This window comes from Chenopodium album, chromosome 9, assembly GCF_948465745.1.
Source record: "Chenopodium album chromosome 9, dcCheAlbu1.1, whole genome shotgun sequence".
Classification (NCBI taxonomy): Eukaryota; Viridiplantae; Streptophyta; class Magnoliopsida; order Caryophyllales; family Amaranthaceae; genus Chenopodium; species Chenopodium album.
This window is the reverse complement of record NC_137842.1, coordinates 70,770,601-70,782,668: the sequence shown is the minus strand read 5'-3', so window position 1 is coordinate 70,782,668 and position 12,068 is coordinate 70,770,601. Positions and strand designations below refer to the sequence as shown.

The 12,068-nt window shown below is 34.0% G+C and overlaps 1 protein-coding gene across 1 annotated transcript; it reads left to right on the top strand.

Moving 5' to 3' along the window:
• Positions 1–1,648: 1,648 nt before the first annotated feature.
• LOC145559117 (serine/threonine-protein kinase STY46-like) lies at positions 1,649–11,240 on the top strand. The gene is made up of 16 exons (XM_081620536.1): positions 1,649–2,167; positions 2,276–2,390; positions 3,024–3,091; positions 3,196–3,315; positions 3,943–3,997; positions 4,240–4,350; positions 5,748–5,798; positions 6,213–6,409; positions 6,494–6,601; positions 6,984–7,057; positions 7,573–7,748; positions 9,529–9,624; positions 9,849–9,929; positions 10,033–10,086; positions 10,303–10,437; positions 10,836–11,240. Exons 1-16 carry the CDS (start codon positions 1,932–1,934, stop codon positions 10,911–10,913), a joined length of 1,755 nt encoding a protein of 584 aa, XP_081476662.1. The 5' UTR covers positions 1,649–1,931; the 3' UTR covers positions 10,914–11,240.
• The last annotated feature ends 828 nt before the right edge of the window (positions 11,241–12,068 follow it).

Here is a 12,068-nt window from a genome sequence, read left to right as displayed (position 1 = left end):
ATGGAAGCTTTCATCATTCAATTGAATGCACCTCATGAAATGAGCAACTTAAACAATGTGCTTGTGATCTCTTGTGCACTTTTATCCAATCCACTTTTTTCGAGCATAGTGGTCCTAGATTTATTATTATTGTTTTGTATGATGTATGTGAGTGATATTTGATATGTATTGTATGTGATTTCTATCCATACATATGCTTAGGTTTTATCATGGAGCAAAATATTACTAAGGCATGATGTCGTGAAAATTATTTAGACTATCTATGTTGCATATATAACGTGTTTGGATTATAAACACATTAATTTAACATTATAATTGTCCTTTAGCTGAAAGATGAATTACGTAATAAGGGCCTGTTTACATTTAATTAATTTAAGTTCATCTCTAATCAATTCAGTCAGTTCAGCTCCTAATTCCCTCTTTCATAAAATATTTATTTTACCTCAGTTCAGTTAAGCTTCAATCAGTTCAGTTCAGCTCAGTTCAGTAAATGTGAACAGGTCCTAAGTCTTTTTAATAATTTTTTTTTTTTTTGCGGTTTCATCCGGTTCATCTTAGGGCTAATTCGAATTCGGGGATCACTTTTGAGTGGTTAAGTTTCAATCCCCTTCCAATTATTGTTGCAGGTGCATGAGACCTCCCTATCAAGTATAGTCTCAATCATCACTATACCAACAACCAATCGATAAAGTCTTTTTAATATTAAACAAGCGAGTGAGCAATAGTAATAGACTAATTAGCTTGCCATAACAGAGAAAGTTTATATTCATGCACCCTAAAACATAATTTTATGAAGTTTCTCCTAAAAAATAGTGTATTATGTGAATTTATAAGTACTAAAATAGTATGGAGTGGCTATTCCATGACATTCATATGTCAATTGATTAGTCACACGTGTAGACCAATCAATTTTGAAATTTTGTGGAGAAAATTAAATTCATAAAAATTGTGAAGAAATAAGAAAGAGATTACTCTATATGAGTTGGTAATTAATTATTATACTCCCTCCGTCTCTAAATTACATTCCTCTTTTTAGCATTTATTCCTCACATAATAGAGAGAAAGAGGAATGTAATTTAGGGAGTAAAATATAATACTTTTCTACAAATAAATCAACTATACAATATACTCCCTACTTAGTATACAACTTTAAGATGGTACTCCTACCGTATAATTAATCTAAATTTGTACTCCGTACACAATTACCGCGATACTTTCCTAAACAAGAGATCAAGAGACAACAACCCTAAGAGTTACCATCACCTACCTCGATATTTGTTAAACAATTGTGGTTAAGGAGATGGATTCACGTGGCTTAATTTAGACTCTACTCCATTAGTCACAAATTACAATATTCTAATCCCTAATTCTTGTAGTCAATTAAGTAAAAGAAGAGGGAAACATGCGAAAAACTTTTGTTTAATCATACCTAAATTTGACTACATTATCTTAATTTTTTAAAAAATATTGACCAAAATAATTCAATAGTAATTAATTACACTTAATTAAATTTAGCTAATTTAATGCCTTTTCAAGTGGATCAGTTCTAAAGCATAATCCACGTCAGCTCTTCATCGGATTGGGTCACCACTACGACACCGTTAAAATCCTTTTTTTCTTTTTTTTTTGAACAGCATTACATATTGTTAGAGAGAGAAAAATTAAACAAAATCCTAATTATTTTTCATTATTATAAAAAGTCTTAACAAAAAAGGAAAAAAATAAAACTTATTTCCTTTGTTTTCTTTATATTATCACCTAAATCTGAATCATTTCTTAATATAATCACTATTATGAAGAGGAATTAAGATTGATATAAAAGGGTAGAAAGAAGAGAGAGAATTTTAGTTTTTTTAATTCACTTTTTTTCCGATTTTCTCTCTCTAACGTTTCAGAGCGAAATCGGAGGAGAGAGAAAGAGGAAAAGGGAAATGGTGATGGAAGATAACGAGAGTAGTTGCAATAGTAGCAGGGCGGCAGCAACGGCGGCGGCGGAAACGACGTCGTCGGCGTCTGCTACGGCGGCGCAAAATTCTAGGCAGCAACGCCAGAAACTCGAGGTTTACAATGAGGTTCTTCGAAGGTTGAAGGAATCGAACAATCCAGAATCTTCTCCTCCTTCTTTCGACGACGAACTTTGGGCTCACTTTCATCGTCTTCCTGCTAGGTTTATGATTATAATTTTGAATTATTATTTTTTCTGTATTTTTTGGTTAATTCTGTGCGATTTTTGAGGAATTTTTATTGATTTTGATTTTTGGTGGAAAAAATGTAGATATGCGTTGGATGTAAATGTTGAGAGAGCAGAAGATGTTTTACTGCACAAAAAATTATTGCATCTTGCTCATGATCCAGCGAATAGACCTGCATTTGACGTGCGATTAGTTCAGGTTATCAATTTTTTATATTTTAATTATGTTTATTATAGAGTAATTTCATGTTTTAATGTTTGCATAATTTCACAATTTTTTTTTGGTAATTTTATTGATTTTAATGGTGCTGTAATGTACTGTGTGAATTTTGATTATCATATGAATGGAATTTGAAATTTTAGGTATCCTATTTTGTGGAGATGTTTTTGGAATCCGGATTACTTTAGGTTGATGTTAGTTGTAGGTGTTAGAGAAATTTGTAGTTGAATTTAGAGATGATCAGCATTATCGTGTATTTTTTCCTTGACGACTGTTTCAGTGAGTTTATTATTGTAAGTTTGAGGATCTTTCACGGTTTATGTATATTTTATTATCAAGTGGGTGGTGGTGTTGTTAAAGAATTAAGATCCGATTTCGTGTGCTTTTTATGCATGATTGGTTTTTTGTTGTTTTGTAATACGAATGTAAGCATTGATGAATTGCATCATAAGCATTTTGCATTGATGAATTGCATCATAGGCATTTTAGTTTCAAATTTCAGAATCTCGAATGAATTATGTTCACTGATTTGTACAAACCATGGTTATTCAATTTGATGAGTCTGTTATTCCTTGGTAATTTGCATGCATTGATGGATTATGCTCTGATTAGGTTGCTACCACTTCTGATGGGAATGCAGAAGATAATGATCAAGAATCTTCTCCTTCAATTCGAAAAAGGTGTGTATTTTTATGTTTTTATTGAGTAAGGCCTTCCAATATGTCAATCTTGCTCATTGCGTTGCTGATGTAACTTCCACTCCTTTTTTAAATTTTGTTTGTAGTCATCCACCACCTGCATTTGGCTCATCACCTAATCTCGAGGCCCTTGCACTTGAAGGACACAAACCACATGATGATGAGGAAGACGATGATGATGAAAATGCTACTTCAAAGCTGTTTCGGTAAATGCTAGACGTAATTTCACCTCATTGTGTACACTTTTGTGAATATATATTCCATGTCTAGGGAATTATCCTTTGGAGATCCTCTGGGGAGATTTCTTCTCTCAAGTTTCTCTCTCTTTTGTGTAGATACTGCTTGACTTTAAACTATGTTCTCTGGGAGGCACTTCTAGTTATAGAGCAATGTTATCGAAATGAATTTTCAGGCAGAGTATCATTGAAAGGTTGATCTTATCTGCAAAATGGCTCTATCCAGACTACTCTAATATGACACTTGCTCAAAGGAGGAGATGTCAACTGTATATGATCAAGAAAATCTTGATAGACTAAAAGGATTCTGCTATTAAGATGAGTAGACGACTCTTTGTTCTGGCACTCATACCGGGACCCTTCTTTTTTCCATTAATATGTAGGGCTTGAAAAGCTATTGCTGGATGGTATTAATCCAGTTTGTAAGGATGTTATAATGCCATCCTCCTCACCCATTTGATATCTAATTGTGTGTAGTAGAGTTCATGTATTGCATAATGGCTCCTTTAGCACTTCTATACTTGTGGTTGCTGTTCCTTGTGCATTCCTTTTCATATTGTACGTTGATACTTACAACTCAAGTTGATGTCTTTGCAGGCCCATGCACGAGATCACTTTTTCCACAGATGACAAACCAAAACTTCTTAGTCAGGTTGGTGTTACACGTGTTTAATTGCACTGGCATAAGATTATTGAGTTACACAATGAGACATTATCATAGAACTAATATTATATTATCCATAAAAACATATGGTGGTGTTAGATAATTTCTTTTGTTTGCTTTGTGATCTCAATAACTGTGGCAGGTGTGATTATTTCTTTATTGGCTTATACTATGGAATATGTTTCTCTAAATTTATGTTTGTCTGTTATTTGGTGTTCTAATCATTGCAGTTAACATCTCTACTGGCCGATGTTGGGTTGAATATTCAGGAAGCACATGCCTTTTCTACCACAGATGGTTACTCTTTAGATGTTTTTGTTGTTGATGGTTGGCCGTATGAGGTACTTTCATCTACATCTTTATATTCATACAGTTAAGCTGGCCTTGATTATGGACATTTAGTCATCTTTGTTTATCACTTTTTGAAGAGGGGATGGGGAGGGTTTTATTGTGTTGTTTTGTATGTGAATCCTTGATTAGTGTTCTTGTAAAATTGTCATATGCACAATAGTTGTGACTTATGTGTGAAATTCATGGTGGGATTCTTATTCTAAAACTTATCTTTTTAATAATCATTGTTATATCTTGTTTGAAAAAGATAATATCAATGTGAAATGTGTGATATAAAGTGAGATCCTCCATTAACAATGTTTGTATCATTTTACATGTGTCTGTGTGAAATTGTGAATGACATAAAATGAGATTCATGGAGAATGTAATGTGATGGATGCAACATGCAATGTAATAGGAACGTTTTTTGATTGATCAGTATAGATATGTTTAGTTTGCTATCTAAAAAGTTTATTGTCAATTCAAAAAATAAAAACTCTTAAAAGTGATTGATATTTCATTATATAGTCACCGTAGGCTTTGTTTGGTTCAAAATTAGTAAAGGAGAGGAAGAGAAGGGAAAGAAAGGAAAAGAATGGAAAGGAAGTTGTTTTTATCTTCCAATATTTGGTTAATCACACTTCCATGTCCGCTCTCCATTTAAGCTACTCAAATCTTGTGGGCCATGTCTTGATCAATGTCACCATATTTCTCGACCGACCTAAGATTTTTAAAACATTTACTCATGGTCAAGCCCTTTCCATCCAAACTCACCACATCATCGCTTGTTCCCCTCGGAGTACCAAACTGGCATAGCAAATATTGGGTCTTAATCCGACTTAGCTTAAACCCTCTAGACTCTTACCTCTGTCTGCATTGCTCCAATTTGGCATTAACCCCATCTTTAGTTTCATCCACTAAAACAATGTCTTTTGCAAACAGCATACACCATGGAACCTCATCTTGAATTGGTCAGGTTACTTTATCTAGAACCGTTGCAAAAAGAAAGAGGTTTAATGTAGACCCAATTGTAATAGGAAAATCTTTTGTCAACCCTCCACATGTCCTCTAACATTAATATTCTATCACTGAATGTTACCAATGTGGCAATGTTAAGCTCTAACATTCTGTAATAGCTATAAATTATGCAGTGTTAGGCCTGTTTATTTTGCTTCTAGTATTATAATTTTGTTACCGTTACTATAAAACCTTTTGATTAATGATACTATTACTCTTAATGAATACCTCATGGTATTCTAGAATACATGGGCTGCCTTCTTCATCACTCATTTTTCTTTGTGTACCTTGACCCAAGCTGAACTGCGTTATCTTTTGGGATGTGTTATATGAAATGCTCTTCCAATGAGCTTAAAATTTGACATTGACATCTTCGTATTCGATTTTTTAGGAGACACTGAGGCTCAGGTCTGCTTTGGAAAAAGAACTTAAAAGAATTGAGGTAATTGTATTGCTTTTATATTTCTTTATATCTTGTTTAGTCTAGCTGTTGATAACTTGACAAGGTGACATGCTTCATGTCTATACTACTCTTCTTCATGCTATCAATGACTATTTTGGAACATTGGAATTCTTGACATTTGTGTATGTGAAAATTCTTGACCTTTGTATATGTCAAATTTCTCACCCAATAACCACCAATTCCACCAGTCTACCACCCAATCTTGGTTATTTTCTAGTTTCTAAATCTGTTCATCAAATTGTAGTTCTGATTTTCTTCTCAGTTTAGAAGAACATAGCTCTCAGACTTGTATTTTTATCATCTGAAAAAGGGGTTGTCTAATGTTTGTGGAAAACTACTCTTTTTTGTTTTGTTGTTCTTTGTTTAACAACAGGGTGTTTTTTGGCTTTGCAGAATTCATCTTGGCGCAGTCAACAATCATCATCTCCTATGGATGAGCAAGATCAATCCCCAAATGAAGCTAGTGAAGATCTTGTGGTGATACCAAATGAGTACGTGGCTATACCAAATGATGGAACCGATGTTTGGGAAATTGATCCTAGACTTTTGAAATTTGAGAATAAAGTTGCTGCTGGATCATATGGTGATTTGTAAGTTATAATTTTTTGTTGGTTGTAATAATTCATTTTGTGCTGTGTCTATTATAGTTGCTTACTTGTTATTTATTTGTATAGGTATAAAGGTACTTACTGCAGTCAGGATGTTGCAATTAAGGTTTTGAAGCCTGAGCGTCTTAATACAGATTTGCAGAAAGAGTTTGGTCAGGAAGTGTATATCATGAGGTGATTTTTAGCTCTTAAGTTCCTGCGTATTTGGGATTGTGCTTCTGACTTGTTTTCCCTTTTAATGTACGGCATTTTCTAAAGACTTGTATAATCTCATTTTCTGCTTATAATGATGACGGTTTGTGGAGTTCTTTTAGCTGGTTTTGCTGATTGCTAGAGTACTGATATCTTGTTTGTAATCTGTTAAGAATAGTAGTGGTGTCTGAGCCTATGGTGCCTTGGATAGTTGAACTTAGTATTGATTCTTGACTTGGCTCTGGTTAAAGATGTTTTCTGTTATCTATGCGTGTTCTGTTGATGAAATGAAGTGTTTAATTTTGGCTATCTTCCTAGATTTCCTTCTCACTATTTTTGAGCAGAATTTTGTTTCATGTTGCAGGAAAGTTCGCCATAAAAATGTTGTTCAGTTTATTGGTGCTTGTACAAAACCTCCAAGTTTGTGCATTGTCACAGGTAACATGTGAACATATCTTGAGCTTTACTCTGTAATCTTAAATCTCGGATTTTGTACTGTAGAAGCTCTTTAGTTCCCTTATAGAAAGCTGTACATATTTAGCATTGTAAAAAGAGGGTTAAAATTATCGGTAGAGTTTGTAGCAGATCACTTGGTCTGCCTGATAAACTATCATAATGATATTAAATGTGGCTTATTGGCTATGTATTGTACTCCCTCCGTCCCATAATATAGTTCCTGTTTTCCTATTTTGGTGAACCAAAATGTTGTTCTTGTTTTCATTTTTGGATAGTATGTAAAGACCCTACACTCATTTTTGTTATTTTATTCATTATACTTCATACATTACCCTTGAATTTTGCACATGACCGGTACTTTTTTCCACTTTCTCTCTCTAACTTTTGACTATAATTGTACTTTTCACTTTTATTAATGTACTTCATCCACTTTTCTTGTGGTTCATTTATTTGTGTCAAGGCTTGAATATATTCTTTTTCCTTGGTTTTATGCTCAGAATTTATGTCGGGTGGAAGTGTTTATGACTATTTGCACAAGCATAAGGGAACATTCAAGCTTCCATCTCTGCTGAAAGTAGCAATTGATGTTTCCAAAGGAATGAACTATTTGCATCAGAATCATATCATCCACAGGGATTTGAAGGCTGCCAATCTTTTAATGGATGAAAATGAGGTATTTACTTTTTTTTTTTTTTAATATTTTTTTTTTTTTTAATTTTTATTTAGTACAAATGTTTACAGTCATATTATTAGTAATGATCCTTTGGTGTGTACTTATTACGGCTAGCAAATATTAGTATTGAATTTCTTTGATCCTGTAACTTAGGGTTTTAGTAGTTCTTGCATAATTAATTATTCCAGTTCTATTTTGTACTTTAACACACCCCAACTGAAATTTTCTTCTGTTGCTTTAATACTAGTTTGAAGTTGATAGTAGCTACCTGCTAATAGGAGTGTATTTTGTGCCAACACTGCCAACTACACTGGACTTTACTGTTTGTAACTCTATAATAAGCTTACTGTGACTTTTTTTTTTCTTTGATTAACTTAATTCCAAACTTGCTAGTCCCTCCTGGAACTATGAAATTACGAATGCATATGCACGACATCACGAGTACCCATTATTTTATCAGCTGATTTTTTCTGAGTTAGCATCAGTTTTTGAGTGTTTTACACTTCTACCTAACCAGAAATGCAGTTCCCCATTAACAGTGCATGAAATTTAAGGACGACTAGCTGTGTTCTTATTTAAGATTCAAGATCTGAATATTTTTACTTGTAGAAAGCATGCTTTCTCAAAAAATGGCATAAAATAAAAGAAAAGAGTGTTGGTCTGCTGTGAGTTGAAATTTTTACACCAGAATATTATGCTCTAAGGTTTTTTCTTAAATATGCTGGATTGAAATTTTGATGGAGTGTTTGTTTTGGCTGTTTGGATCCCTGTGATAGCCGTTGACTGTTTCTGTGTGCGGTGGTTCTAGCAGTTTTCTTGGTACGAGTTGTAATGTGCATGCAATTCTCATTTTTGCTGCTATGTTTTGAATTGCAAACTCTGCTCTGGAATTATATTGCTTGTGAGTTATTTGTTCCTCCACCACGGAATTACCACTTTTAAAACTGCATGACCATGACTCACGTTGCACTTGCTTCGTTGTCCGCCTAAAATAGGAAAATTCTAAGAATAATGGCTTTTTTTACTACTACTTTTGCTAGGTGTGGCGTCTGGCATACGTTTATCTAGTGAGTGAATGCTAGATTGCCCGACAATTACAAGTGCTGCTTGTGGAGGACACCTTGGATGTGCATAGGGTTAAAGATACTGACTTTGGAGCGCTATGTATACTTAGCATTGGTTCATGATAAGGGCCATTAGTGATCGTTTCATGTAGCCAGAAGGTGCTATGCCTTGAAGTATATGCATCTGCATAGTAATTACAAGGTTAATGAATCTAAGCAGATAATAATATTGTGGAGTAATATGGTCCTGAACCTTAACCCAACCCTAGTTTTGTTTGTGGGAGAGGGTAGAATGAATGATGACATTTTATTTTTGTCATGCTAGTATTGTGGTAGATTCTTGCAGAGAGTATTATTTAATATATATATATATATATATATATATATATATATATATATATATATATATATATATATATATATATATATATATATATTTTTTTTTTTTTTTAAAAAACTTTTAATACATGATACCTATATGTGAGTTGTGAGGTTGTAACTACTAACTAGACCTGGTTCTAATGTGATACGAAGTGTACTTTTGAGCCCTATAGTTTTATCGTGATAAGTAATAATTGTTCAGTTTATGGTAATTTCACTTGCTATTACTTGCACTGGTTTGCACTTGGCTTTTGTTCAGAGTAATTTTATGCATTCATTGTGGCATGTGAGCATTATTTAGTCTGTAATTTATGACTAAAATATTTGTGCTGCAGGTAGTAAAAGTTGCAGATTTTGGAGTGGCAAGAGTAAAGGCTCAAACTGGTGTTATGACAGCTGAAACTGGAACTTACCGGTGGATGGCTCCAGAGGTTTGTCTCTGTCTTGGACAGTATGGACACTGTGCCGTTATATATAGAGATTAAATTTTAAGTTTTTCTTGCATCCTAGCCAATGTTAAGCTTATGATGTACTTCTCCTGTTTCTATTTTAGCTGCACAATTTCTTTTTTTTTTTTTTTTTTGTGATATAACCGTGTTTCTTTTGATCAGTTTTTGTTATTTTTGCATTGTTCTAACTTCTTATATTATTGAAGGTTATTGAACACAAGCCTTATGATCACAAAGCTGATGTCTTCAGTTTTGCTATTGTACTGTGGGAGTTACTGACAGGGAAGGTTTGCATTCTTTATTTCTGCTGCTTGTTTTTGTTGAATTATAAAACACTACAGCTTGTTCATTTTCTTGCTTGAGTGAAATTTAACAATGTTTTTTCCGCAGCTTCCTTATGAATACTTAACCCCATTACAAGCAGCTGTTGGAGTAGTTCAGAAGGTAAACATAAAATTTTTCATCATTATAAGCATACAATAAGGTTTGCATGGTGCGACTACTGGGCTTAGGAAGTAATAGGAGTAAAAGTTTTCTGATATGCCACACCATTGTTTTTTTTTTTTCCTTGTCCAATCCTCTGCTTTTCTAAGTATTTAGTTTCTTACAACTTTTAGAAGTTGGAAAACCTGGTTAAGGTTGTCTGTTAATTTTGATCAGGGCTTAAGACCAACTATGCCAAAGAACTGTCATCCCAAACTTGTCGAGCTGCTTGAAAGATGCTGGCAGCAAGATCCTCGGACAAGACCTGACTTTTCTGAGATCATACCAATTCTGCAGCAAATAGCCAAAGAGGTAGAATTAATTTCTCGTAGCAATTGATAAAGTATAGCTGCACTTTTGCACTTGAAATTTCTTTAATGTTTTCACTTGAAAGACCGCTCATAGTCATGCTATATCTATTAATCCTTGCAATTGATTGGGTAGGACTGAATCTGGATCATAATTTCTTATTTACTATAAAAAAAAAATTATTTTTCTTAACATATGGCAAAAAGTTAGTTTAGAGGCTGTGTTTAGAAAAGGAAAAGGAGATGAGGGAAAAGAAGAGAGGAAAATGCAAAAGAGTTCTGATGCCAGTAATGTTGAATATGGGAAAACTCGGACTACAAGTGCATTGATGCTGTTAGAGGTTGCTAGTGTACGTTTATTTTTTTTGGACTCTCCTGTCTAAATTGGCTGTATTGGAACAGGTTGCAAGTGCCGAAGGTCAGAAAGACAAACATGGTGGTGGTGGATTCTTCTCAGCTCTCAGAAGAGGTCATCACTAAATCACAGCAAGGTTTTCTGCTGCATTGAGTGTTAACTCCTCTGTACTAATTTCTAATTGTCTAGGTCATTCTGCATATGCTTTTTGCCCATCTTTATAGTGTACAGTGATTTGTCAATACGGCATATACAACTACTACAGGTTTGCTTTTATGTCACTTAAGAAGTAAACCATATTCTTTATACTATTGCCCACACTACTGCGTTTGTCCCCCGTCTACAATCTGCATCCATAGAGAAGGGGCATGATGAGTTAGTTTTTTGTAACTTTGTTAAAACCTTCTACGGCCAGATGAAGAAATGACAAATTACTGAAATTTTCTATTAAAGACAGTTATTCCAGTTTTCTGTTTTTAACTTTCAACATTTAGTTATTCTGTATATGATACTCGTTATATATTGTACATACATCGAATCTGAACACAATGTGCGACTCATAGATTATGAAGCAGACTAATTCTTTGCTGTGGAATGACTCAAATGAATAATAAGTGGCATGGGTGTACGGAGCAGTTTATTGTAGCCCAACGTTATCCTAATTTGTGTTAAATCATCTTACTATAATTCTTTTAAGATTAGCGTAGTTTAGAGGTAAGTTGAACCTGACAATCAAATTCTTGAAAGCAAAAGACTCTGGTATAGAAGCTCAATGCAAGTAATATGAGCTAAGCTTGGCGAGAATTGCAACCAAAGGTTGATCTCGGCTCGGCTCAGCTCAGCTCAAACCACTAATATCCGTACACCTAAATACTTAATTTGTAATAATATGCTTCCTCCTTTTATAATTCTAGGAAGTTTTACAAATATTGCAACTTTTTCTTATTTGTACATATTTTCTTTTTTCTCTCAGTATGGAGAAAGTATAACATTGATTTCATAGTCACATGAGCCGTGCCTGTTTTTTCTAAGATGAAAAATAACTCCGAAGAAAATCTAGGTTGTCACCGTCTTTCTTGCAGCTCCTTGTCAAGGTCAACTACAGATTCACGTGATATGTCATGTTCTGTTCAACACCCCCTGCTTTTTCCCGCCAAATAAATGAAAAACAATGATTCACCAAAAAACCGTTAGTACCTTTCTCAGCCCGCCAACTATTTCCTCTGTCTTTCACATGTACACTGTGCTTTTAGCCGTACATCCTTCTTCTCACGTTAATT

Coding starts and splice junctions, on each gene's coding strand:
- LOC145559117 (XM_081620536.1), top strand. CDS start 1,932: ATGGTGATGGAAGATAACGAGAGTAGTTGCAATAGTAGCAGGGCGGCA. Junction 2,391..3,023: donor TTGACGTGCGATTAGTTCAG/GTTATCAATTTT, acceptor TGCTCTGATTAG/GTTGCTACCACTTCTGATGG. Junction 7,058..7,572: donor AAGTTTGTGCATTGTCACAG/GTAACATGTGAA, acceptor TTTTATGCTCAG/AATTTATGTCGGGTGGAAGT.